This window comes from Colius striatus, chromosome 2 (assembly GCF_028858725.1).
Source record: "Colius striatus isolate bColStr4 chromosome 2, bColStr4.1.hap1, whole genome shotgun sequence".
In the NCBI taxonomy this organism is placed as follows: Eukaryota; Metazoa; Chordata; class Aves; order Coliiformes; family Coliidae; genus Colius; species Colius striatus.
Window position 1 is genome coordinate 116,543,195 of NC_084760.1, and position 25,255 is coordinate 116,568,449.

Here is a 25,255-nt window from a genome sequence, read left to right on the forward strand (position 1 = left end):
CAGAATGGGATTACAGGGCAGTCACTTGAGTTTCCACTGTGTCCCTCACATCCACTGCAGTGGCTCTGCTTTGCAGCGTGTGTTTTATCGTGTTCTTTTTTCAGCTTTGATTTCTTGTCCTCTGCACTCTTCTTTAGCTTTAGCCCTTTCCCCTTTTCCAGATATCTGACTTAGCAGTGCTTGTTGTGTGTGTTTAGGGGTTTAAAACCTAATTACACTTTACCTTCAGGGCCAATAGACTTTCTTTCATTTTCATCTCAAGGCCCAGCAAAAGTCAGTGAATATGGGTTGACTTCTAAGAGTAATGCTGTAAGGATTGCCTGAAAGAAGCAGGAGTTCATTAAATTGTATGTTTCTGGTTAGTTTCCCCTCATATTCTAATCCTAGAAACAGAAATGTGCAGTGGACACTGAAAAAATGGGTTTTTATAAGTGCCTAAGGCTGAATGTCAGAATTATAGCTGCTATTTATTCAAAATTAACTTTTCAGGGAGTTTATAAAGTGACTGCAAAACCACTTAGAGGTCTTGCAGAGCATCAAAAGTAGTTATTAAAACACTGACATCATTTGATTTTATTGTTGATATAGTAAAGTCTGGGAGTACTGTGCAGTGAAGTCAAAATACGTAAGGTTTCTTAGAGTTTTCATAGGGTTGATTTTGATACCCAATAATACTCTTAGTGAAGTGGGAGTTTGCATATGCATGCTTTGAACGTCTAATCAACTCTCCACAGACTTGGAAAAGAACCATTTTGTTCCTTTTAATGAACTTTTGATGAGAGTTTAGATGGAAAGTCATCTATGCTATAAGCAGAACTTACAGCTGCCAGTATTTAAGTTACCAGTTAGCAAATTAACTTAGGACTGCCTATAGCAAAGTTTACTAAACAATTTCTGATATAATATTTCATTTTAACTTTCTTATGCCAACTTGAGCTGTTCTGGATTTTGGGTTAAGTAACCCAGCACTCTACAATAAAAACTACCAAAAAAAACCAACCAACCAAAAAAAAAAGCCCAAAGCAATCTAAATCTTGGTATTTTTGACTAATGAAATTTGAGGAAGAAGGGCAGGAAATTTGTTTTGCCTGTGTTAGAAAAGATCCTCCAGCTGTCTCATGGAGATGTACTACTATCCACTGGTGATCAGGACCAGAGACATAAAATTTAGCAGGCTGGAGGGTCTCTCAGTTATTTTCTTCCTGTGAAATACCTACCCAGTGCTGGCCTGTCTGTCTTCAACTGTCAAAATGTTTTGTATACATCAACCTACAGAGACTTTTTAGATTCTTTTGGATAAACTGTCCAAGAAATTCTCTTGGTGACATGCATGCTGCCTCTTGGGACTGTCACAGCTGAGCAAGACTTTCTTGCTGGTGTCCCTTCGGGTGACGCTGGCATGGTGCTCAACTGTGCAATAAAAAGCAGGAGGCTGTTTCTTCAGTGCTGCGTCTGCTGAAATTGTGGAGGAGAGAGCCTGACTGAAAGCCTGGGGGTAAAAAAAATACAGGTGGAGGGTTGCAAAGCAAATGAAATGAGATTCAACACTGAAGGCAGGCTAATTCAGCATAGGAAAAATGGGAAGGGTAGATGCTAGGGATGCAGGAGGGACTGAGGAAAGCTGAGAAGCCAGGGCAGAAGGACACAAGTGCAGTGTGGAGAGAGCTGTCATCTAGTACATGGAAAAGACAGTTCAAAGCTGGGACTCTCTAATGAAAGACCCACCCTGCCCCCAGCACTGTTTTTAACCAAGGCAGTAACTGGCCTCTGATACCCTAGTTATTACTTTTCACTTTCAGCAAGTGGCAATGGAGCCGGCCAGACAAATGAGCACCTCTTCCCTCTGTTCCCACTGCTTGACCAAATTGTTTACCCCATTATATGCAGTTTTTGCATGGGCAGCATTGATCTTAAAATAGAACCTGAATATTTGGGAGGCAGCATGGTCCCACATAATGAATTATTTTGATTTCCCTCATTGCCATCTTCTGTGGGGTTTTTTTGGTTGATTGGTTTGTTGTGGGTTTTTTGGTTGTTTTTTTTTTTAAATTACAAAAATAAATAATTGACACTAAACTGCTTGGTATTTTACAACACAAAGATAATCTCTCTGAATACTGTTACAGAGAGAATCCAGCTGTATTTGGCAAGTACTTTGCAAAATACAACAGCTAGAACCTGCCCCCTCACCCCTGTCAAACTAGCCCAACATCCTGATTTCTCAGCAGGGTTTGTCTCCTGTGTCTGCATTTCTTGTCACTATTTACAGGTTTAAAAATACTCCATGTTCTACTAACTTCCAAACAAACTGTCCTCATCTCTGTTGAAAGGCAACAAAATGGCTCAGAAGACAGCAGTCACATCCCGCACACCTACGCCCACAGGCACACACATCAGCAGTGCATATACTTAAGCTGTCTCTAACACACGTAATTTTCCTTATTACTAAGTACTTGTCTCTTCCCTTTTTCAAGGTCTTTAAAATAAAAGACTTATATGTGCATATGTACACACAGGAGAAGGAAGGGGTGGCGAAAAAAGTGCAGGAATTGATTTGTTTGCTTCTAGATCTCTTACATAATTCTCCAGATTCAGGTCTAAACCCAAAGCCTATGGAGGTTGGCAGTTACTAGCATGGCACACAGTATTTTGAAGAATAATTGTTATCTATCTTTGTCTATCTAGCAATTTGTCTAATAATTGTCTATTTTTGTGTAGTGTCCTGTAATAGGATTAGGAGTTATGGACAAAAGCTGGAACACAAAAAGTTCCACTTAAGGGAAATCATCTTTATTGTAAGGATGAGGGACCCTAGGCACAGGCTGCCCAGGGAGAGTGTGGAGGCTCTTTCTCTGGAGGTTTTCAAAACCTGCCCGAATGCGTTCCTGAGTGAGCTGATCTAGGCAGACCTGCTTAAGCAGAGGGATTAGACTAGATGATCTTTAGAGATCCCTTCCAACCCCTACCGTTCTATGATTCTGTGATCTATATTTCTAGATTAAAGTAAATCTGCAATAAGCATGTCACGTGGCACAGACCACCTCTCTAAGGATGTGATTTAAATGCAAACTAGCATATTAAGGTTTCTTCAGAAAGAATAATGCATTGTATTTAACCCCATTGTATTTAACCCATGCAAACTACCACTAAAGTTTACATTTCTTTTAAAAAACTTGAAATGCTCCACTTATTTTGTTATAATTTTCTATTACATTCAGTAGTACCACCAAATTCTCAAGGAATATTAATCAATTATTTTTCACTTTGTACCTTGATATTAAAAAATATATATTTTAAGATTTCTTTGATATAAGCCACCTTGATGTTTAGTTAGCATTTCCAGTTTTCTCAGTTTCTCATTGCTCAAATCAGGGCAGGTATTTAATGAAGGTGATTTTTTTGGGGGGCTTTTTTTTTGCATGAGAGATGGCACTACTGAATTTTGTTCTGTTGAGGAATAACATTTGAACATTCTTCAACACAGACCAGGAAAAGAGGAGAATTCATGATAGGAAAAGTCATTAACTGTAGATTTGTAGAGCTCACCAGAAGTCAGTCTTCTTGTTGGACTTGAGTTTTATAAGAAAAATTGTAAGTAATCCAGCTGGGTAGTTCAGTCAGCTATGGCACTTGAGAATGTGAGAAAAACTTTTACCCATGACCACCACAAATAGCTATGTGAGGATCTTGCTGTGTTACGAACTGTTGGTGAAATTGCACTGGAAGTGGTATTTCCTGACGTTTTTGTGTCTTTAAACACCCTTACATTTTATGCTTTTCTTCAGAAACCTGTATTTCCAGATGGCAGAGCTACAGAGACAAAAGGAATTACTGATTGGGAAATATAACATGATCAAAAATAAATATATGTGTTTTGTTTCTGCAACCAAGGGGACCATTTTATCTTGCACGAGTTGCAATTCCAGCTTCTTGCAATATGCTTTACCTTTTTGTGGGCCTTGCCCCTCAAGTGGGTAACAGTGCACTGTGCTTGTTCAGCCTCAGCTAAAATCTGTAGCATATCATAGGAAACAGGGGCCAACCAGAGGAGGAAAGGGGTAAAAAATGGGAAATGCCACATTCGAGACATTTTCTATTTAAACTGGAGCGTTATTTCCCCCCCCGCCGTTTTGAGTCAGCTGCTACTTCAAGGATTTGGTGTGTGAAAAACTTGGCCAACAGAAGTGGATTGTTCTGCTATCAAACTGCATGAGATTGAGCCTTTCTTAAAATTATTTCAAGAGTAATTAATCCTACAAAAGTCAATTTCCAAAAACATCAGAGAAATGCAATGTATTGAACTTATTTACTTAAGTCATTTTCAGCCAGCTCCTAAGAAACCCTGCCCACACGGGAGAAAGACACAAAGACAAATACAATGAAACACTTCAGTATTTCTAGCCTTTAAACTTTCCGTTTGGCAAAAAGTTCCCGTAGTTTGGGTTTTGGTCTTTGTTCAAGACAAAAGCAGATGTCAAAACAGAGACTTCCTTTTCAGCACCAGCTTATATTTTTGAATAGCTTTAATGGCTTTTGGATGTATCATCTTATTTGAGCAGCATGCATTCTTGTCAAACGGATGAGAATAATACCTCCATTAATATCTTAATTGCTTCCTTATTTATTTTTTGCCCTTCTCAAATATCCTTGTATTTGTATGTTCCCATGCTGATGCCTTTTCCAGTACAATTACTGCTTTCCTTCAGTAGGGTTTGACATTGCAGAATGGTAGTGCTGTCACAAATACTAGAATCCCTGAACTGACAAGTTTGGAAATGGTCAGCAGATTAAAAACGTTTGCTTAAAGTTTACTCTTTGGTTTGAAGTAGTGGGTGAAAATATTTTCATAAATGAATTTTTAGCAGATACTAAAAATAAAAAGATGCTAAATAAAATATAGCTTGTCTACATTATCATGCAATTTTAATTAAGCAAGCATTCAACCCTTAAGATTCTGTGGTTCTCTGTATTATGTTCTTTGTGTATTTTGACTTAGGGCCATGTGAGACACATGAGTGAACTGTCACTCATGCAGAGTTAATTATAATTTCTCCATATAGGGGAAAAAAACCCCTGGGAAAATATGATAACACTTTTCATTGGCAGTAAACACTAGTTGTTAGTTATTTGAGAAAATTATTTTTAACAGACTATACAAACTCTGTAGTTCAAAGAGTTCCCTGAAAAGAGGGGTATTAGCATGTAGCTAGATCCACTACAGAAGTAGATTTTAGAGACTAATGAACTGCATCCTTCTGTATCATAACACTTATTTCATTTTTTCCTTCCTTTGAACAGAAGAATATATTTTGATTTGGTGTCTGGTAATCCAAGCCAGGTTATTTAAAACAATACTCACTTGGAATGTGCAGAGTGTAAAATGCTATTTTTAGAGTAGTTACTTTTATACAGTATTGCAAATAGAGATCTTTAGTTTCCCATGTGTAGTACAGTTGGTAAACAGTCTTTAGCCTTTGCACTTCTTTTCCCAGGTAAGTGGCAAATAACTAGTAGTCACTGACATATAGGGCAACAAATGGATAAAGGAAGCATGGATTCTGAGATCTATAATTTTTAATAATTTTTAAACTAGCTACAAAATGTCAATCACTTCACAAACTGACAGGAGACATAAGGAATTTCATAGTACATGCTGTAAATGATATTTATCTCACAGTTTATCTAGAGTTCATTCATTTAGGTTTTTTTATTATTTTTGAATAAATCAGCTACTAAACATCTCAGCGATTTGGTGTGCATAGCTCTAGGTAAGCAACAAAGAACTGTACCGAGAACAAACCACATGGGGATAGCGACTAGTAAGAGAGCCTTATAAAAATTACATTTCTTTGCACCATTTCATATGGTAGTTGTTTCCTCCAAAAGATAGTCTTCAAAAGCAGCAGACAAATCCAATATATTACACTTATTTCTTTTTGTCTTTGACATATTTTCAGCCAAGCTTTTATTTTGCTGGCAATGGCTAAATGGTGAGTGCCAAATCCCTCTTTTTTTCTTTAATAATTAAAAAAAAAAAAGATAATGATTAATAACTATATATATATCAACAAGAAAAAAGTGGCACAACTGCAAACTTGCTGGTATAACATAGTCCCAAAAGAGTCCGAATACTGAGCATGCTTTTGTTGTCATTGTTGGTGTGCTACTGCCATGGGAAAATTCTTGTTTAAGTAGGAGTCTAAAAGTCTATTTATTCCTCATGCATAAATGCATAAATCACATCACTTTTTAGTGCAATGCTTGTTATAGTAATATAATTCCACATTGTCTAATCATGAAATCATAACAACAGATAATGGCAATGACGAACTGAAGACAGCAGGTTTAAGTGCTTAAACATTATGATACCCAAAGACAGGAGCATGGCAGTAGCTCTGTGGAATGTCACAGTTTTACAAGAACAATACTGTATATTTAAAGGTTAACAGCACGTTTAGCATTCCAACAGTGTTGTCATTCAGCAAACATCATTAAAAAAATGAGAAGGAAAAAAGGAAAGGACTCCAGAACATAAACAAGGAAAGGAAAAATCCCAAAAAAGGTCATAGTGAGCTATAGCCATCAAATCAGCACTATGTACAACCTTTGGAAAGAAAGATATCTAGAAAAAAATAATTACAAGTATCATTTTTGGAAAGCTGACAAGGTACACAGGACAACATTTACAATGGGGCTGATATGTGCATGTGTGCAAACCTAGTAGGTAAATACCATGATAAAAGCATGAAGGTACTGCCCTGTTGGACAGCGTTAAAAGGAAATACACTTCACTGCATTTAACCACTGCCCAGCATCTTTGTTGCACGCTGGTTGGCTTCATCAATCCTGGTTTTGTTGGAATCAGCCTAGGGAAACACAAAGAGAAGAAACAGATGAGTACAAGGCAGAAAGAGAGCATCTACGGTGCTTTGTGGACACTTCTCTAGTTTTGAGTAGGTCAGGGAAAAAGAAGCTTCAAAATAAATACTGGAGAGCTGTTTTATATGGTGGTACTAGGGACCTAAAAAGAATTTACAAATTTGCTAGTTTTGTGACTCTTCAAGTAGCCTTCCAGGAGAGCTTTTATATTTGTATTCTGCTTCACTGAACTGTTGTAAATGCTGTGCCAGACCTGCAGCTGATGATACTGAGGCAAAGCTTCAGCGCTCTCTAAGACTGAGTAGATGTGGATTCTGTTCTAATTTAGATCACAAGGCATGCATTCAAAACTAAACTTTTGGTCAACGTAGAGAGTCACTGGAGCAGGGAAGCCAGATAATCTGATCTAAGGAGTGCTGATAAAGAGAAATTTGTTTGATGATACATCAGTCTGGATCTCTTTGCTCTACACATGAAAGGAAGGGAATGATGACATTATTCCTTTTTCTCAACAAAGTTTGCCAGTGTAGTTGCAAGGCAAAGTAACTGCTCTCACAGGGCAGCAGCATAAACAAATTAAGCAAAGACGGGGATTCAACTGTTATTTGAAGCAATCAAACTGGTATTTAGTCCAGTGTAGGCTAGGCTGAACCATTAACTTCACCGTCTTCCATGGGGTAACAGTTGTCATAACTATAAAATTCCATTAATAAAACAGTGGCACTTGAGAGGTTTAGTTCTCTTTGAGTTGCAAGACACTTTGACCATGATTTTCTGTAGCTCTGCAGAAGTTAGTTTTGGAGACTAAATACATTGTTTTAGCTGACAAAAGTTGTCAAAGCTCCATTCAAGCCCATGTTGCTATATCATCTTAATGCTAGCAGAGAAACTGGATATAAAATGTTTTAAATCAGACCTGTAGGAAAGATGTGTTACTGCTTTAAAAGTATGAACTTAAATAGCAAACTCTTTTCTGTGGTTTGATGGCTGCATTTCTTTAGCTTTGATGATTGTTCCCACATCTCTGGAGTGATCTAAAATGTGTAGATTTATTTTAAATCTCCAATTTGTAAAGACAGAATGGTGAAGAAACTTTTCTGCATACATTTAAAAATTCTTTTAAAATGCTTTTACTGATATGCAGTAAATCCTTTTGAATATCTTGGACTTTTCTCCATAATTGTTTTGGCAAACACTATGTAGATGTGTATTTTTAGTAGAGTAGCATGTGCCATATCCTCAACAAGTGTAAATCAGCATAGTCACACATTATAAGCCATACTTCTTTATTTTAGCCATAAGTCTGACCTTGTCTGCCACAGTAGAGTTTTGTGTGCTTTTGCCAAAAGACTACCTAAAATGTCAGTTAACATTTCTGGAAGCAGTTATGTTTGTCATGAAATACACAAATACTGAGTGAAACATAATGTTCCTAAATGGGAATACTCAGGTCTAACTGCGGTGGATGATGTTGCATCCAAGTCAGTGAGAGTCTTTGTGCAGACCTTCCAACCTCCATGAAGGCAAGAATGCTTAGAGCACTTAGAATCATAGAATCACAGAATGGTAGGGGTTGCAAGGGACCTTTAGAGATCATCTAGTCTAACTCCCCTGCAGAAGCAGGTTCACCTAGACCAGGTCACTTCCTGCTTCCCTCCCAGACTCCTATTTAAAGTTTATTTTAGGGCCAAGGTCTTCTGGTAATGATGTCTGGGCTATTTGACCTACTCACTGCATCATTGTTTTTGCCGTTGACTTTCTGATCTGAGGGATGGATAAAATATTATATTCGTTACTATTCTGATTAATGTGAATAGATTAATGTGAATAGACCAGATTACATCTCTATATAGTGAGATTGCTCTGATTTGGTTGTATGCATCCAGTTTAATATAGCTGCTTTAGGAGTATTTAGGTTAGCTTTGTAGTGCATCCTAGATTTTGCAAAGTGTATGAGCCACAGGTCTTTCTAATGATTCTTATTTATCAAAAAACACAGGGATCTATTTGGTCAGCAAAAGAGAACACCTCCAGTGATGCTGTATGCCCACTGCCAACTAGGGACAATGGCCTATTGGCAAAATGGATGTATATGCATTTGTGGTTTCAATATTATTCAGGTAACCATAATTTCTGTCTGTCTTATAGAGGGTTTTCCTAATAGATTCTGTTTCTTTTTCTAGTATCTCATTACTGTGTGTCCTCACTCTGAGAAATTTGATGGATTTTCACTAACACTGAAAACGGTCTTGTTTTTGTGCTACTTTTGTGACAACTCCTCTGTGCACAATGCAAGTCCATCTTTCAGAAATGTGTCACTATTCTTCAGCCAAGGGCTCTGCCTGATGAGGCCTGCCTGTGAGGCTGAATTTAATGAATCACTGTACTAGTTTCATCTTCCAGTGTTGTTTTCTATTGTTAGATGAAATGCCTAACTCCATAAGAAGACTGCAGGGATGTGGAAGGCCAGCCCCTCAGCCATCTGCTCTCAGCATGCACTTCCTAGAGATTTGGCCCACGTGCTCCATGTGCACAAAAGGCATGGTCAATATTTTCAAAGTCCAGACCTGAGCTGATAGAGCAGTGACCTGTTAGGCTTGCTGTAGTTTGCCATAGTATCCTGCAGGCACAGATAGGCTGCAGCCAATTTCCATCCCCTGGTCGTGTCTCTTGACACTATGTCATGAGCAGTGTAGCGGGTAACATGAAATTGTGCATAGCCTAACACCTGCTCTGAGAAAACAATGTCTTATTTAAAAGTAGTTATGAGATGGGCAGTATAATCTTCCAGTCCCTTCATGCAATGTAGATAGATGTGTTACTTTCTACTGCTTTTCATATGAATAAGAGCAGTAAATCCTTCTCCAGTGTGCTTCTAGTTTTCCCAGAATGGCATCACAGTAATACTATGCATTTTCCAATACAGACAAACTAACAGATGCAGCTTCATAAAACCAAACCTTAACCAACACAAAGTCACATGCTCTACTGTGTACAAAGTCACATGTTCTGCCTGTCTGTCAGCAATGAACTTCCCACCTTTAAGACAATGTGTACTTCACCCAGTTTTCTCTGAAACCAAAGTCAAATAAAGGAAGTTATTGGAGTGGATCCCTCACTTCAGTATGTTCTTTAGTTTTCTCACTAGGCTCTTATGTGGTTAATAAACATGAAAAATAGGCATGAGCATCCTGCTCATGTGAGAAGACTTGCACGTGTGAAAAGGCTCAAGTGTACAAGCTTAAGGTCAGCATTAGCTCTAAGCAGCACGTGTAAGTCTTTGGGTTAGATCCTCAGGTTGTGTAAATCTCAGCTTAAGTAAAGTGTTGTATTGATTTTACACCAGATGAAGATCTAGCCTCTTATGTCACTTCAGCCTGACTATGCCTGTGCCTGGAGTTCTGCCAGTATGAATGCAGATGGCTTGTAGATCTTGGGATCTGAGGATGGCAGTTCCCAACTGGGTTTGGAGCGTACTGCTATCTGCTTCATAAATCTGTGATGCAGGTCTGGCACTGAAACGGTGCTCTCTGTCTCTTTATAATAGTAATGCTGGGTCTCAGTTATTTTGATACATATATACACACATCTACCCTGAGAGAGCTTGCAGATCTCCATCCTAATGTGGATATTAGCAGGCAGTATGAGAAGACTGGCTGCACTGTTACCATACAGCAAAGGCTTGCTTAATAAATCCTCATCCTCTTTTTTGGGCCTGGTCCTCCAAACAGGTGATCTCATTCTCAATTGCTTATGGAATTTCCAAGGGAACAAAAGTCCAGGAAAGCTTAAAACTTGCCAGGTTGTGCCAAGGCCTTTATGCCCAAGCTCTACAGTTCTGCACATTTCAGGCACTTCTTTCCCAAAGCCGCTGCTGAAGGAGACTTGAATTGTGCTAAGGGGTCTCCTTGCCAATTGTCTGGTAAACCCAGTAGTGTGGGATCAGCCAGACCTGCACTGAAGGTAGCTGAAGATGACCACCAGTGAGCTCTTCTGTAGCCCAGTGATTTGGAGGGAGAAGAGAGGAATTCCAGCTGCCCCAAGCTGAAGAAGAACTGCAGTGTATACAGCCTGGTCTTGCAAAAGAGAAAACATAGCCTCTTTTGGGCTCCTTTTAGAAATACTATGTCTTACCTTCTCCATGATCCTGTCAATCTGGCGATTCTGTGTGTCGATCTCATTGCCCATGTCCAAGGCCATGTGACGTAAGTTGCCAATGATGCCACTGACCTGCTCAAGGTTCTCATCCATTTCATTTTCCCGGGCATCGTTTGTTACCCTGGAAGTAAGAAACCAGTTCTTTGAAGCAGAGACGAAGGATATTCCCTGTGAAAATGATTCACCCGAAACCTCCCCTGCATCCTCCTTCGCTTGTCACCCGAGGAGCATGCTGTTGTGTTCAGCTTTGAAGAAAAGGGGTTGCTAAGTAGCTAGCCTGGAAAACATTACATGCTTATGTCTCAGTTGTTGAGATTCTCTGGTTTTACCGCTGCTCCATTTATACAGTTTGTGTCCACTGCTCCTCGAAGTGCTGCTTTCTGAGCTTGTCTGTCTCACGTACTGCACCTCTCTGCTAGTGATGATCCTTCTCAAAGAGTGAAAGAGTTCTACATGTGGACCTGTGTGTGCTTAAAGTACTGAGGAAATGCTGGAGAGTGGTGGAATTGCAGCTGCACCAGCTCCCCTCCTTGAGCTGCACATAGCTAATGGATACTGTCGAGTCCTAATACACTTGAGGCTGACTGAAATATTAGAGAAGAGCTGCTTCAGCTGTGAAAATCCTGAACTAACATCCTATTTAATTAAAAGAAATTTTAGTACATGATAAAAGCAGCTTCTCTCAGATTTACTAGCTTTAGTAAATATCCTTTGTCTCTCATTCTTAGCACCGTCTTTTCAGCTGCTTGGTTTTCAGAAGAAAATAAATTGTGCTTGAGCCAAGAGCCAGTTCAACTTTGCAGTGACTGGAAAGGCATGTGGTGACTAACACTGGGAAAAGCAAGGTCCATGGATGCCACTCAGAAAATCACTCCTTTGAGCTTGTTGTGCAGTTTGTGTTCATGGAGGATGCTACAGGCTATTTGCTGAAGGATTATGGTATAGCATAACTTCCTTTGCAGCTATTCTGTTGTCATGCCCCAGCCTTCATTGTGGTGGGGCTGCCATCCAGAAATAAATAAAACCCAGAAAGTGAATGGCAGACCCAGCAAACTTAAATGGCAACTCCATCCCACGCTCCAGATTGCATGACAGCATTGTTTCTATTGCACTGATTTCCCTTTATCACAGCAGCCAAAAAAATAAGTGGATAATAGTTTTTGGAAAGATAATTACTTATTAATCCAGTGTTCCTAATCTTCAGAGATCAAAGCTTTGCCTACTGGTGTGTCTTTATCCATTCAGCTGATAGCACTGTCATATAAATACACACTCTTTAATCAGTATGTACTTATTGCTGGATCCCTGTGTATTGCTGAAAGTTCGCAGTTTGGTTGCCATTATATAGCTGTGTGTTTCAAACTGGTTTTCATCTGAGTGCAAAGGGATTGTCACTAAAGCATCAATGTTTCTTTATAGCTATGGCTTTTCAGTAGCTGAGGAATGGAACATCATTCTCTGTTCAGTACAGCTTTCTGGATAGTCACAAGCAAGTACCTGTACCTCTAGTTAAAAGTGTGCCTCAAGTTCTGCACTTGACTTGGTGCTTTGGCAGGGAGCCTGAGGCTCTTTTCTTTTTGAAAAGAAAGGAAGAGGTGCTGGATGCTTTGGTACATCTTCTGGCAAGGATGGATAATGAGCACTACATATCTCGAGACATAATAAACTAGCATTTATTTGACACTTCATTTCTGAGGCATTTGACAGCTGTAATTGATGAGACCCATAGTAAGGCCTCCAGGAAAAGCACATTGTTCTTGCCAGGGAGCTGGAGTGCAGAGGACAGTACTGACTGTTCGTGACACTCTGCAGCCTCACATTGCTGCTGTGAAGTAAATAAATAGATACACTTTTGATTTTATTATTGCCCAAATCTGGATAGTGTCAAGGAGGAAGTTTTAGGGCCAGGTTTTCAAGCATCTTCTGTTTCTCAGATCCTTTCTTCCAGGATTTCTCACAAATTAACCATTGTTTGCACTAGTTCAGGCAAACACACACAGGGATGCCAGGGGAAGTCAGTGAATGTGGTAAGCGTTTAGTATGTTTTCATCGCTGTGAACCTGAATCTGAGCACTCACCATTTAATAGAAAACATTGACTCCATTGCATTACCCAGCACCACTGAAGGAGTTAATGAGCATCACAGAACTCATAACCATATGGAAGAAATCTAAATATATCAGTGACAAGGAGAATAGAGAGAAAACAGATAAAAAGGCTCACCTGCGGATAAAGCCACCACTGATGGCCATCTGCTCCCGTTCATCTACGACACGTGCTGGCTGGCTGGCTACAACACCATCCTGATTATTGCCCCAGGCTTTTTTGTAAGCATCACTTGATTTAAGCCTATGCAAAAAAGATTATGAGTAACAAAGCATCAAGTGGACAAGAACAAATGCAAAACTCTTTACTTCTCCAAGCTAAAAGCTGAATCAAGCAAATGAGTTTTCAGATAGAGGGTCATTGATTTTATACCGATATATCATAACCCTGAATAAAAGGAGGGTTTGGGGTTTTGCTTTTCTTTTTCTTTACTGCCACAACTGTGATGGTCAGAGGTTTTATTTCCAACAGGGTGAATTGCAATTGTCAAGTCTACAACACTGCACACAAGTTTTTGGATGTTGACTTAGTTTCCAGAAAAAAAGAAAAAGAAAAAAAAAAAGGAAAAAAAAAGAAGAAAAAAAGAAGAGAAGAAATACAGATAAGTAGAAAACATTGTTTCATTTCAGTGACACGTATGTTTTGACATCAAACACAGAGAACGTACTGGCAGACAAACATAAAAACAGAACTACCAAGTATAGTGTGTACATCACATCACAGCAACACACCCTCTTAGAGAAAAACAGATTTGTCTGGATTTTAACATTTTACCATGCAGAAGAATGGACTTCTGTTGATATTTTTTACAATGTATGTGGCATAATAGGCATTTAAAGCCACTACTCGTTCCCAAGGTGATTTGGGGATGATTTTAGCATAAAATGTATAGGGTTCATTCGATTTTTCAAATAATATATCGGTACTTGAAAATAGTAATCATACATCGACAGTTGATGTACAAACCTTTGTCCACAGAGACAAAAAGTAAAATAGGCAGAAGTGAAATGAGTGCAGGAGAAAAGATACGAGCAATCTAGCATCAGAAAGGGAAATTTTTCTACATTTTTCTTCATGCACCAGCTACAGGCATGAATAAGAAGTGAAGCATTCTCACTAAGCACATTTGCTCCAATAGTTCATCATACTTGTGATGCATCAGCAGTAACAGCCTTCACAATAAGCCAGACACAGGCAAAAATGGATCATCACTTCCATCAGGAGCTTTAAACCACAGGACTTGGAAATAGCCTAGCAACTTGTAGTATTTGTTGTTTATGACAGTTATATTAGCTTTCAGAGAGCCATTTTTGACTGAGCTGCCATGGATAGAAAATTAAAATCCAGGCATACCTTCAGTGGCAGATTAGCATGTGCAGCATGTTTAGGGTTGCTGTCATTTGGATCATCAGATGTGACTGAATGCTTTAACTGGAGAGTGTGAGTATTTTGGGTCTCTAGATATAAGTTCTTGATGTTATTCCAGAAATGGAGCAGTTTCCAACAAGACTGTTGGGAACTCAAATCTCCGTAGCTTCCTTGTTCTTTGGTCAGCTCCAATCAGTCATATAAACAGCCCCGTGGCTTGGATTTTGGGGCAGAAACTGAATGTGCTTCTGGGGGATTTGGGAAAGGACACAACAAACCCATCTCTGGTGTCATGTTCTCTCCATGCCTCCTGAAGCAGCTCAGCTTCTGTTGATCTGAAGATGTGTTGCATGCTCCAGTATAGAATTAAAATGTGGAGAAAAAGAGGATCTTCCCTGTTCACCTCTTCTGTTGCATTTTTCCTATTGAAGTTTCTAAAGACTTAAAAGGATGATGATTGCCTTGTTTGTTCTTAGTTCTCTGAAACTATACATCAGCTTTTGTGTTACTAGAAATGAGTGAAAGTAGATCTCTTGCTGCACGTACATTTAGAGGTTTTTGCCAGTTCTTTAGACCTGTGTAAATTTGAGAGGGAGATGGTCTCTGTCTTTGAGATGAATGATTTTATATATCCACAACTTTATCTCTGTTTCTTTGTAGACCTGCCATTATGGTCAACAGGTGGAGTCTGGGTTGGCTCATGGTCAGTAGCAATTGTCCTTTTTCAATATGGTCTGATCAAAGTTTCATGCCATGTGCATTTTGAGTCTCCTAAGAATGTAGGAGAAAGCCTTACATTTTGGTAAGGCTCACAGAGCTGTGTTTAGTCTGTATATCAGAATATAGTTATGTGTGAAATTGTTAATATTTTAAAAATATCTGCCATTAATCTTCCATCAGCCAGAAGAGCACTGGGGACTCATGGTGATACTGATGCCCAGAACTGTATTCTCTCCCTCCTACATTCCACTTCTCAGAATATCATCCTGTTTGCACCAGTTGAGTACTGGCATAGCGATTCAAAGAACAGACTTGAAAAGCATTGTTGATCCACCCTGTTCCTGAACACACTGACTGGTGAACAATTCTAGTTTATGAAATCTGGTTGCAGACTGCAAAGGTCAGAATACTGCCTTAAAGCAGAGAAGAGACGCCTTTGTGAACATCCCTCACATCAAATACATACAGTATCTTTCTGCTCTGGAATCAATTGATTTCATGTTACTGTTTTGAAGTGGTAAATGTTTTAGACACGTGCCAAGTTCTACTCCCATCCATGCCACAGGTCTGGCTTTCAGTTCTGAGCAGCCTTTCCTGCAGTACAGAATATTAAAGCTGCTCTAAAAAAATATGATTCCTGAAAAATACACTGGAATTTTTAATACTTCAAGGGTGAACTTTTGGTGTAGGCATTATGCCAGATTTCTCCAGGAGGAGCATGCCAGGACAGTGTTCCTCTTTAGGTTCCAAGAGCTTTTAGAATGGGGGAGACATAAAATCTCTGCTGCATACTCTTGTACTTACAGCTCTTCTGCACTTGGTCCTCGGCAGAAGGGCTAAAGCCTTTATCAGCGCTGACAGCAAGTGTAGGCAGTCCTACTGAAAAGGCTCTATGTGTGTGTAGCTCTTTCCATTCCTCCTTACCTCTCTCCCATTGTGCACACCAAGGCAATAGTACTTATATTCTGGGCAAAATGTTTATTCCAGCAGAATATTCGTGACTTGGTACACGGGAGCACAATTGATCTGTTTAAAGCTGAGGCAATATCTGCATTGTGTCCCAAGGGAATTCACTTCAAAATAAATGCTGACTGATAAGGCAGAAACCTAGTCCTATCATTCTGATTTCTGGCAAAATACCCTCTGAACTCCATGACAGCTCTTTCTTTTGGTCTTAATAATCATGATAGGATCAGACCCAGTCTGTGAACAGGGTACCACACAGAAAAGGAGCATGATACTACAAAGCCACTGCATTCTGTTTGTTTCCTGCACAATCTCTGGCCGACCATTTGTGAATGTTTCCACTGTGACCTGGTTGTGTGCCTACTTACTGCATGCTGGTTTTGCCATTCCTTAAGGACTTCTGGTTGGTCCACTTTGTCCCAAAGTTCCTACACCCACATAACCGCACATCACATTTTCATTTGGCATTTAAAACAAGCTTTGCATTACTCGGAGGATGGTTTCGTTCAAGTGTGATGGCATGCAAGCAAATTCGACGCATTTCAACATTTCTGCTTAGTGTACATGCTACCCAGTGAGAGAAATTTGGCACGTTCAGGTTTTCTCAAATTTGTTGCCTGTGGCAGGATGAAAACCATTGCAAGTTAGGTTCCAATTGTGAAACATCACGTCTCTTTGAAAGGTTTCATCGTGGGCTATTTCTGTTGAACAATAAAAAAAGGTGTGATTTTCACCCATAATTTACAGTAATGTTAATTTTGACTGCTTCTGCATTTTCTTTCAGCTGTTTTGTTTGTTAGATTTCTTTATGATAATGTGTTTCAAAATTTAGGTTCTGTAGGAATAAGGTAGCCCCAGTGTTTTTGTTCTCTGGAAAATGGAACCAGTACACTCAGTACACTTTGTGTAAAATGTTGAAACTTTTGCCATTAAAAGGTGTCAACAGTGAAGCTTTCACTGCAGTATGCCTGATTTTAATGCATCTACAATAATTCCCAGTCAGTTGTCTAAGCTATGAGATGAATGCATTTGAACCAGAGTCGTTCTTTCTGCATGCCACATGCTCATCCTGTCCAAGTGCCTAGCAAGGATGAGCTTCACAAGGCCTTTGGGATCAGCCTTAAGTGCTCAAAGAGATGAGGCAGGCAGCACCTACTTGTTACATGGACAGACACAAAGACCACAGAATTTTCCTAGGTCCGTCAAATTCTTTTCTGCTTCTTTCATGTCCTTATTGATTTGGTCCATTCCCTCTTCGATGCGTTCCAGTTGTTCTGATTAAACACAAGTATTTTATCCCCACAGAATGAAGCAGATGGAAAAGGACAAAGAAAAAAAAGACAAAAACTTCAGACATTCACTGTGACAAAAAACTGGACACCACATAGCAGAGCCGGTACCCAGTACCTACTTGTTACAAGGACATATGAAAAGGCCACAGCATTTCCCTAAATCTTTTAAATTTTTCTCGGCCTCCTTCATGTCTTGGTTGATATGGTTCATGCCTTCTTCAACACGATCGAGTTGTTCTGGTCAGGACAAAGGGATGACAGTGTGGAATGAATTGTATTTTTTGTTGCCGTTTGCTTTTGTCTTCAACAGAACATGAAAAATGACCATGTAGAACTGAATTAATAATGACATTACAATGCATTAATCTGAGCTGATGCATTGTTGAAAGGACATATGCCTCACTGGATGCTGAAGATGTGTTTTACTTGTAGGGGAAGACTAAAACAAAGGAGGAATTTGTTTGAAATATATTAATTTAAACAAGATGTAATGATGTGGAAAGGAAGGGTTATAAAGTTTAAGGTCCAGAAACATAATACAATACATCCACTTACTAAGACACCAATGACATCCAAGAGGAAGAAAGACAGTGTTATTATTTTGCATTTATGTATGTTAATACAAGAGAATAGATGTTCTTCCATGGAAAATACTTCAGTTATGCTAACAAATACCTTGGTATTAGGTGATTTGGGGCAGCATAATTGTTTTGATTAATGAGTAGAAGAGCTGGCAGTAATGGCACCAGAGGTAGAACGAGATCTTAAAGAGCCATGTCCAAGTACTCCTTTTTCCAGAGTTTGAGGAAGCTGAGACCTGCCACTTGGGTTGGCATTGGATATTTATCTCTAAGATGAGTATGGCTTCAAGGGCTGGTTTTCTTTATGATATGGATGCTGCAAATCAGGAGTAACCCTGTTGGACACGGAGCAATTGCAACCACTCCAGGAACCTATGACATTCGTTGTCTCTGTTCCCAAAGGATCTTACAAAAACAGGTATTGGGTGGAGTCTTCCATTTTCAGTGGGATTGCTTCCACTTTGCTCAGGGGCAAGTTACAAAGCACCAAGGCCAGAAAGGAGCCAAAGATACATAGACACTGTGTCTCTGCTGGCATCAAATAGAATTTGGCTTATTTCTACCTAAGGCTGACAATGATATAAGGTTTTCTTAGTGAATTTGTAGCTCAGAATAATTTAATGTGTTAATTACTTCACTGTTAAAGCTGAGGAAAATGTCCTAGAATGCCATGCTGAAAAATTGTAGGAATGGATCCTCTGCTATGTACACAGATATGGATCCAGTGGGATCAGAAGTCTTATGTGGAGTCTGTGATAGCAACAGCATTTTATATGGCTGAAAAGCCTGGCCATTTGTTTCATGAAGGATAAAGCCAAACAAATGTTACATGGGATGAGAACATTACTTGGAGTTGCATTTCAGTCCATTAAAAATTGTAGCTGTACCTAAAGAGGCAAAGTAAAGCAATCCCAGTAAAATATAAATGCATCCCCATTCCCTGTATTCAATAGGGAAAAAAAACCAACACAGAATTAGACCTGAAAGGAATTGAGAGAGCACTGGTTATAAGAGGAACTTAATATCATCCCTGTTGTCAACTGAGTCCTACCCAGAAGACAAAAAACGAAAAAGGCAGGGGGATCATTTAAAAAAAAAGTCATGTGCATATTGACGTCAGTGCAAAACTCCTCTTGACTTCTTTGGGAACATGAATAAGCCTAATTTCTTACTTGCCTTTGTACTAACAGTTGAGCTTTAGATTTTCAAAGCTTTCTGGGGAAATTGGATACCCAATTCCTATTAAAATTCATTTTATTTAAGTAATTTTAATGGGAAATGGGCATCTCATCTCCAGAGTGCCCTGAAAATCCCATCTTAAATTATTCAAGCTCAACTAATTCAAATATTGAACTTGCACTCTTTGTTTAATTCTTTCATGAGGCTGGGCTTTGAGAAGGAGAGATGCCATGTCGGTATTGCCAGCTGCATCATCTTTTCAGCCGTCAGTTCTCATTCTCCTCACCTGGATGTGCCAAAGGAGTTATTGATCCCAAATCCAAGGATACATTTAGAGGATGAGATTTCCCTAGCACTGTCCTCTAAAAGGGACATGTATAACGTAAGCAAAGGATTGGGAAACTTAATAAGGAAACCTGAGAGATATACTGCAAAAATTCTGCCAGATAAACTGCTGAGCTAAGAACCAGAAATACAAGATTGGATTGTTGTAATGCACATTATAATCTTATATTTTGGTTAGGAGGCTTTAGCAGAAGCTTTGGTTCGTGTTTGTAGCCACAGATTGTCAGTCTCATCAGAAATGTGAGTATGTGGTAGAAGGTGGTATTCCTCTAAGCGCTCCTACTCCTCACGCAGAGTCCTTCCTGTTCCTGCACAGTTGGACAACTCTTGCTCTGGGAAGCAGCTGTGGTACTGTGAGCTAGCTTTTGTTCTTGTTCATGGAGCATTATGGGACTTGATAAATTTGTGTTACTGAGTCCTACCTCCTACTTGTGAGAGCTGTGTTTGCAAAGCCTGGCTGGTTTCCAGGGCTCTCAGTTAAAAGAAGTCTGTTTCCACATGTATTTTGGCACTGGGAGGGAAGAGGTGCTGACCTTTCTCCTACTGATTTCACTACCTTTATTTCTGTAACCTTGTCTGGCCAGTAGAAAATGACAGGCAAGACTGCAGAGATCAGTCCTAGATCTGGTACCACTAGTGCCTTCCAGTCTAAGCATATTTCCATGCTCGGGTACACATTTTCTGAAGCCAGATATGTAAGTAGGTCTTTTGATCTTTCTGTTTCCTACTCTGCCTGAACACTTGAGTGCTAATTCAAGAGTGTATTTGCCATGACTTAAAGACTTTAATTTAAATTATAGCTCTCTCCAGGAACCTGACTTAATTTGTCCTGCTTTAGGATTTGTGTATGATGCCTATGCTATTTCTGAATAGAAAAGGGACCCACAGTTAATTTATCTTCCTTTAAAGGAAACCTCATCAGTGTAAAAAGCCCATGTCATATTTGTAGCCCAGAAGTCTAGACAGCTGGCTGCTGGTCCTGAAACCATTTGCTAGTTGTTAATGTCGTGGGCTGGATTGTTAACCAATTTAAGTCATTGTAGTTATGCTGCCTTCATGGAGCAACACTAATTTATACCTGTCAAAGATCTCGTCCCACAGGCAAAGAAATAGATTCATGAGTCTAACCACAATTATTGAGGCATAAATATTATAGAGAAATTAACTTAATGGGGTCACTCTGGATTTGTTTTGTTATAATTGTATTAAAATCTAGCCCAGAACAAATCCCTGAGGTTAGGAAATCAGATGGCCATCAAAAGGTTAATTTAATGTCTGTTTTCATAGATTTTCTTTATTCCAGCCTTGGGTATTGTATTACAGGTCTTAGGGAAGATGATCTGCTAGTATAGACTACCATGAACCTATGCCAATTCACACCTATAAAAGATCATGTCCTTGGTTTCCCTTTAGAGAAGCATTTCAAGGTTAGGCTTTAAACATCCTTTGCTGGTTTGTTGCAGTGTTCTTGTAATACATCTAGATGTTTATATATATTATATTATATATAAGAGAATTGGAAGTAGAATACATGCCAGAGGTATGTTTCATTGAGATTTCCTTTTTTTTTAATCTGAGAATCTCTCCTAGTTTGGTTTTTTGTGTGTGTATTGATTGATATCTTTTTATTCCTGAGACTGTTACTTTTCTTCAGACATAATGGTCATATAACTTCTTCCAGATCTTATGCCAAACTAATGGCCTATCTTAGGATACCAACAAGGATATTTTTTCACTTGTATTATTGTACTTGTAAATTACTTCTGTATTAAAACCATAGGCAAATGAGGGACTATAAGCTGGTCTTGTTAGTTTTACTGTAGCATTGTGGCCTTTTGCCAATAGCTCTTTGCCAGGATCTTCCCTAACACCCTGGAAAATGCCCACTGTGTGACTCATCTGGGGAAGCATTTGGAAGAGGGGAGCTGCAACAAGGGCATCTCTGAGCTGCTCTTATGGCCTTTTGAGCAAAGAGAGCTGCAAAAGCATCTTAACACACTGTTGGATACAGGACCAGGAGAGGACAAGTGTGGTGTTGCTCCACCTTTGCACTCCCATCTGTAATTTATAAGAAATGTTCCTTGACTAGCAGCCAGGATCTGGGGCCTGTGGTCAAGTGTCAGTTAAATGCCTGTGGAGAAGGGAACTTGCTGCTTTGTCTGGAGTACTGTGCAATGAAGCACTTTCCAACACAGGCGATTTTAATTGGAGAATTAAAAAGAAAAAGGACATCTAAGAACACACTGTAATCACAGTTGTGTACAAAAGGACCGAGTTTGTAAAGGAGACAGCAGATTAATTATTTCCAGTGATACTCAGTGATCCCATTTTCCATAAAGGAGAATTGTACCAGAACACAGTACATTTCTGGGACAGCCTTTCAGAAATTCTCAGTCTTGACCTAGCTCCACTGTGAAAGGCAGTGCAGAGCACAGGTACGAATGGAAGAAAGCTAATGGGGAGTGCTTGTGAGCTCACGTGTAGCTGTGCTAAAAATAACAGTAGACAAGGCACAACCTGCTTTTCTGGGGGGTTCGTTTGTCTTTTATTCTGCACTACACTTCCAACATGGTTAACACAATTTTCCCTGTCAAACCTGAAATAGTTGATAGTTACCATTTTTTTACATAGGTGATGGAGCTCCTCTAGCAACTCTAATTTCGGCATCTCACTGCTTACAAATTTTCATGGTAGCTGATGAATAGGAGATAAGCTGGGGAAGGGGCCTGCACAAGGGTCCATAATTTTGCACTCTAATGGGAAGTAATTATAATTATCTTTTTATTATTATTATATTATTTCTTTATTATTACATTATTATTTCTTCAATGCTGTAGAAAAAGGTCAACTATAACTTACATAAAACAGTAAAAATTGCAGCTCCTGCTAAAACAGTACAAGTCAGCTCATGTGAGTACCAATCCAAAGATTCCTCTCCGTATTCCAGCTTGATCTGGAGTACAGATCTGCTGGGTAGATTGAACTGCTCCTTGTGTTCACTGGCATTTGCTGTTGCCGTGACGGTTTCTTTGTGGCTTATTAAAGTTGTGACTATCCCTGTAACTTATCTTGGATGAAAACTGGCTGTGCTGCTACCATTGTTACTGGAGAAGTTTCTCCTCTCCATTCCTTTTTGAATACAAGAACAAAATTCCTTTGTAATAGATTGCCTGAGAACAACATCACATCAAATAATGTTCTTGAAGGTTTAAATCCTTCTGCTTGCTGATACTCAACTGGGAGATTCCTTTGGAGGAGGAGAGCTGTCACTCTGGGACCCTTTCTATGTCAGGAATTTGGATTTATCTTCATATCCTTGGTTTGTGGTCAGTTTCATTTCTATAGTCTGCTTTTAACTGACATGCATCCAAATATTAACATTTTTTGACATTAGCATGTTTCAAACATATTTAATGAAGTAGAGCAATTGCCACTGCTCAATAATCATTTGCAGCATGGCATTTTTAGTGTAAAATGTAAATATTTTAGTTTAAATTGTTATGTACATGCTTATATTTATATAATTATTTAAGGGAGCTTGACTCAAGGCCAGTCTTAAAAAAATGTGAGCATTCTGGATGTACACAGGATTTGGGAGGGACTTCCTCACTGATTGAAAAAGTCTTAACAATGTGAATCATGTGGGCTTCTCAAGGGAAGGATTCTGTTGAACTCATTTATATGACAATACCTGGCTCAAAAAAACGATAACTCTTGGTATTGCAGAGAGACAACTCCTAAAGCCCACTCGGGTTCCCAGTGACTTCAAAGGGCATTGGAGAATATGGCAGTCCCATTCTCTGTGAAACAGGAGTAATGTAAGCTCTTTTGAAGCTCCACACTCCGTAGGGTCTAAGCATACTCTGTGGTCTACTGTGCAGCCAGCTGTGCTGGCTTTATTGTATATATACCTAGTACTGTAAAAGTACTTTGACTTATGATCCCAAAGACTTCTGCTTATTGATGTCAGAAAATGAGTTCTGCTTTGTGTTGTTTAGATAGAGATCAGCTCAAAGAAGTTTTCCTTGTAAGGTCTGTTTAACTTCAAAGCAAGCAATTTTGTAAGGAAACCTAGAAGCTGAGCTTCAAGCAACTGCAGAGATTAGATATTCCGCTTGCCGCCCACTGGAAAGATCCATGTCATGTATTTTGTATATTTAATACCTAATAATCTTAAGTGACTTGTGCAGTCAACTGAAAAAAAAGATCACGTGGCAGTGTTAGGAAATTATTCCCTTAATCTGATAATCTGCTGAGATAGTCTTGAGTTGCACATATTGCACTAATTACTGAGGGTTCAAAGTCATCATTAGTGCATTTTTTCCAATAATAAAGTTCTTTATCACTAAAATAAAACAAAAAATAAGTCAGGAATTATTACAGCTACATATGGCTAAAATGGACAAAACTTGATTAAACATTTAGCATAGAACTGTGGTTACAATATTCCCAGGGTTTGTAGATTGTTAGGCTGTTTTCCCTGAGAAACCTATACTGTATAGTCACAAGCTAAATTTACTGAACCACTTAAGGCACAACCAATTTAAAGAGGCTTTTAATTTGTCTGATTCTTTCCTGTAAGCATTGACAAACTGCATCTCTACATACAATATACATTTCAGGTTACACTCTCAGTAGCTGAGTTCCCTGAACTCCACAGATGTCAGTGGGTTCAGTCTCAGCTACTTCACTCACACAGACTGTCCTTCCTAGCATGACTAGGGAGTCAGTCAGAAAACTTTTGCGTGCAGGTGTTCAACAATAGTAGAACTCCAAATTAAAAAACAAAATTCAGGGTTAGCAATCTGTGGAAAAAATAACAGTTAAAGAACAGAAGCATACTTTACCAAGGCTGAACACAAGGGAAGTTCTGGCAACTACTAACAGTTCTGTTAATCTGCCTGTGAATCACATTGCAAGACACATCTGGGTATTTAAACACTTTCTTTGACAATATTTGTCGTTTATTTTAACTGTATAATTTCTTTCTGAAACAAAACACATTATTTAGACAGGTGCTGTATGTGTTTCACTAAAAGTAATTTCTGGGTTTTTTTATTCAGTGACAGTTCTTTTACTGCTGTTATTCAGGAATAAAAATATTGAAGAACAACAAAATATTCTCTGTAATATTTTTCTTGTCAAGATAAATTGATGCTCCAAAGTTTGGTTAGGTTAAATTATTCGTCCCTAAAAGGGGATGTGGGGGGGAAGCAATGAGACATATATAAAAAGCAAATAGGAGAAAACATTTTTTATTTAGATCCTGTTCTTACTTTTATTTTAGTGCCAGAGAGGCAAGGATGCTACCAATGAAAAGGGCCTATCAGGTTCTACAGTCCAGTTCCCAACAATATTGTACTGTTGCTCATAATCATTATCTGGGCTAGATGAGAAATACAGCATTACCTCTGTAGAAAACATATCCTAATAGAGTTTTGTATCATAGAATCATAGAATCATTACAGTTGGAAAAGACCTTCAGGATCATCTAATCCAACCAGTCACTTCCCACTGCCAAACCCGTCAGTAAACCATATCCCTTGGTACTTCATCTCTGCGTCTTTTGAATATCTCTAGTGATGGTGACTCCACCACCAAACTGGGCAGCCCATTCTGATGCTTCATAACCCTCTGAGTGAAAAAGTTCTTCCTAGTCTC

The 25,255-nt window shown here is 39.0% G+C and overlaps 1 protein-coding gene across 1 annotated transcript in view; it reads right to left on the reverse strand.

Annotated features, from left to right (window-relative positions):
* Positions 1-6,462: 6,462 nt before the first annotated feature.
* SNAP25 (synaptosome associated protein 25) overlaps positions 6,463-25,255 on the reverse strand; it is a 62,274-nt gene continuing 43,481 nt past the window's right edge. The window contains exons 5-8 of the mRNA XM_061990482.1: positions 17,354-17,471; positions 13,261-13,386; positions 11,014-11,158; positions 6,463-6,866 (exon numbers count right to left, since the gene is read on the reverse strand). Of these exons, the coding sequence (XP_061846466.1) occupies positions 6,798-6,866; positions 11,014-11,158; positions 13,261-13,386; positions 17,354-17,471 (458 nt within the window). The 3' untranslated portion in view covers positions 6,463-6,797. The remainder of the gene's footprint in view (positions 6,867-11,013; positions 11,159-13,260; positions 13,387-17,353; positions 17,472-25,255) is intronic.